This window comes from Halyomorpha halys, unplaced genomic scaffold, assembly GCF_000696795.3.
Source record: "Halyomorpha halys isolate HHAL.00 unplaced genomic scaffold, Hhal_1.1 Scaffold366.1, whole genome shotgun sequence".
NCBI classification, from domain to species: domain Eukaryota; kingdom Metazoa; phylum Arthropoda; class Insecta; order Hemiptera; family Pentatomidae; genus Halyomorpha; species Halyomorpha halys.
The window spans coordinates 89,493-92,407 of NW_027107323.1; the positions used below are offsets into that span (position 1 = coordinate 89,493).

The 2,915-nt window shown below is 34.3% G+C and overlaps 1 protein-coding gene across 1 annotated transcript in view; it reads right to left on the minus strand.

Moving 5' to 3' along the window:
* Window positions 1–2,372, minus strand: part of LOC136795363 (uncharacterized) — an 11,609-nt gene extending 9,237 nt beyond the window's left edge. The window contains exon 1 of the mRNA XM_067045639.1: window positions 2,250–2,372. Coding sequence (XP_066901740.1) covers window positions 2,250–2,372 — 123 coding nt within the window. The remainder of the gene's footprint in view (window positions 1–2,249) is intronic.
* Between the last annotated feature and the right edge of the window lie 543 nt (window positions 2,373–2,915).

Sequence of the window (2,915 nt, forward strand, 5' to 3'; positions counted from 1 at the left end):
TTAATTTAATTAAGTTAATTGTAAAAGTGCTTGTATTCTGATTGCTAGTAACCCGCCCTGAGATTAAGAGTCTCTTTCTTTTTATATAATAAAATTAAGAGTCTTTCTTTTTACATTATAAAAGTTAAATATAATTCTATTATCCATTTGATATTAGTGTTCTCAATTTGAACCCAAGTTTTCTTTTATATTTAAAAAAAATCATAAAAAGAATATAAATTCTTTTTCTTTTATTTTTAATATTTTAAAATTATTACAATATATTAGGCTTTATTGTATTCGGTACATCTCTTATATACATTCGATCAGCTGATCCCCTCAGTCAGCTGACTCATACCGTAACTCCCCCCCACCAGTTTACGAACAATCCTCGTAAACTAATACTATATAATATAATAACATAGAAAACTAAAACAATAAAGAAAAACTATTTACAATAAATAAACAATAAAACTATATACTGTAATAATTTTAAAATTATTAAAAATAAAAATAAAAAGAATTCTTGCTAGTTTTATAACTTTTTTCAAATAGAAAAGATAATTTGGGTTCAAATTAAGAACTTTACTACCTAATGGATAATATAATTTTATTATATAAAAAGACTCTTAATCTCAGGCCGTGTTGTTGCTAGGCAATCAGAAACAGGCATTTACTGTAATTACAATTAATTAAATTAAAATCTATTTTACACATGTATCTATTGTTATGCATACAAAACTAACCAAGTTCACGATCTTCCTTTGATTATCCTTGGTGTCTTCTTTTTTCTTATGGTTCTGTCCTAGCGTCCAAAATGGCTTCCTTCTTGACAGAAATTGATGAGGACCTCCTCATCCTGAAGCCATCCTTTCTCCTGCCCGTCCACACAACCAATGAATGAATCCTCCTAAACCAAAACCTGCCTTGAGGTTACATGTAAACATCGATTGTCGCACAACAGTTAGGGATTTTTCCAAATGATTTACTTTCTGAATATTATTCATTAGCACTATTTCTTGATTTCTATTTTTCCTTTAGTTTTCTATATTTTCAATTATGATAGGAAGAGTTAAAATAGTTTGTATGATATTTGAATCTGCTCAACATGGCCTTGATTCAACGGACTTGACTGAAGAATACGTACCGCCATCTTCTTTTGTCTTGAATCACAAAGTTATTATAGACAATGAAAATTGGTTATCTTGCTTATTGGATAAACAAAACAAATTAACTATCTTAAAATGATATATAAAATAAACATAATATGTATAATATGATATATAAAAAAACCCTTTATACATCAAAATATATTATTTACTCAAAAAGAGCATATTACAATACATATCATTGAAAAAGCTCACAAGTTCCCTTAAATAAACGCTAAATACTTAATTTAAACCTAAGAATAAAATTTTTAAAAAATTTCATACAGTAGATGAACAAGCTAGAATGAAAAAGAAAATATTCATAAATATCAAAAGCAGAATAAAAAATACAATATTTACAAAAATCAATGACAACCTTAAAACACAAAAAACAAAACAATAAATAGATTAAATAACTAAATTTTCTGTAATCTAATCTAGTATGGGAACACTTCAGTTTTTATATTGTCATTGCCGGAAGTTTTAATACTTCAATATGGACAGTTCTCCTCAGTTTGGGTTCTCTAATACTATCTATTGTTACAATATTGTGTTCCCTTATAATTATCACCCTCAATGGACCCTCGTATCGCAGTATCTCTTTACCCCTGTTAGACCCCAACTTTCTATATACAATCGTTCCGATTTTGATTACTCCCATCCTATCTGTAACCTTTAAATTCTCCCAAGTTACCCTCCTGGATTTTTCCTTTTCCATTCTTCCCCTGGCCTTTTCCCATAACTTACTCGAGCAACATGGTTGTTGTGTATTTCCTCTCCATCTGCTGCCGTGCTCTTATAGCTCTTCCTGAATCTGATAAGATGCGCTCTGGAACTCTGTAAAATTGAAACCACATTCAGAGAGCTGCCAGCACTGCTTCCGATGACTTTTCCTGCACTTGGTGCGCCATTGCCGCCTTACTGAAGAGATCAATTATGGTGATCCATTTAAATTCTCTCCATGTGAAAGTGTCGACCTATAGATCGTTGAGCAGTGCATTTGCGGTAGGTGTCTCCTCTTGTCTGCCTTTTGGTGGATGTTTGTCATACTTTGTGCATAGACAAACTTTGCAGTTTTCAAAAACTTCAGTGCTCGTCTTCTTCATCTCCCATCAAAAGTACCTTGTCTTCAATGCTTGTAGGGTCTCCGAGATTCCTCGGTGATTTGATTTGCCCTGATGATATGCTGCAGTCACCTCTCTCTGGCGTTCGTCTTCCTGAAGGGTTTCCACCATCAGCTTGCATTGGGCGAATGTCCTGTCCATTCCTATGTGTTCATCATGCCATACCCGCTTGATCTTCTCCCTAATGGTTTCATTCCCAACGTACAGGTGACACTTTTCTCCAGGCTTGGAAGCATTATTTAACATTTTACAGATCTGGTCGTTTTTCACGCCTGACTGCGACCAAATCGTCGTGATATTGCTCCTCCCATACTTGTTACACTCAACTTTGACTAATCCAGCGGTTCTTGTCTTCCATATAATCTGCCACCTCTTATCATTAATGATGTCCTCAAGTTCCTCCTTATCTATTGGACTTCCTTCCTCTGAGCTCTCGTTAGACGAAGGTTCTTCCCTATCTTCTTCCTCCGCCACATTCTGTTCATCCTCCTGTCCCGGTGTCCACTCCCGCAGGAATTGCCTGGTTCCCGGTTGATGGTTCCCCTGCCTCTTGTTCTACTGCATTTACTGTTATTGCTCAAGATAACCAATCAGCTGCCACATTTTCTTTTCCAGGCTTATATGTGATTTCCATATTGTACTGTTCCAATAACTCCTTCCAATG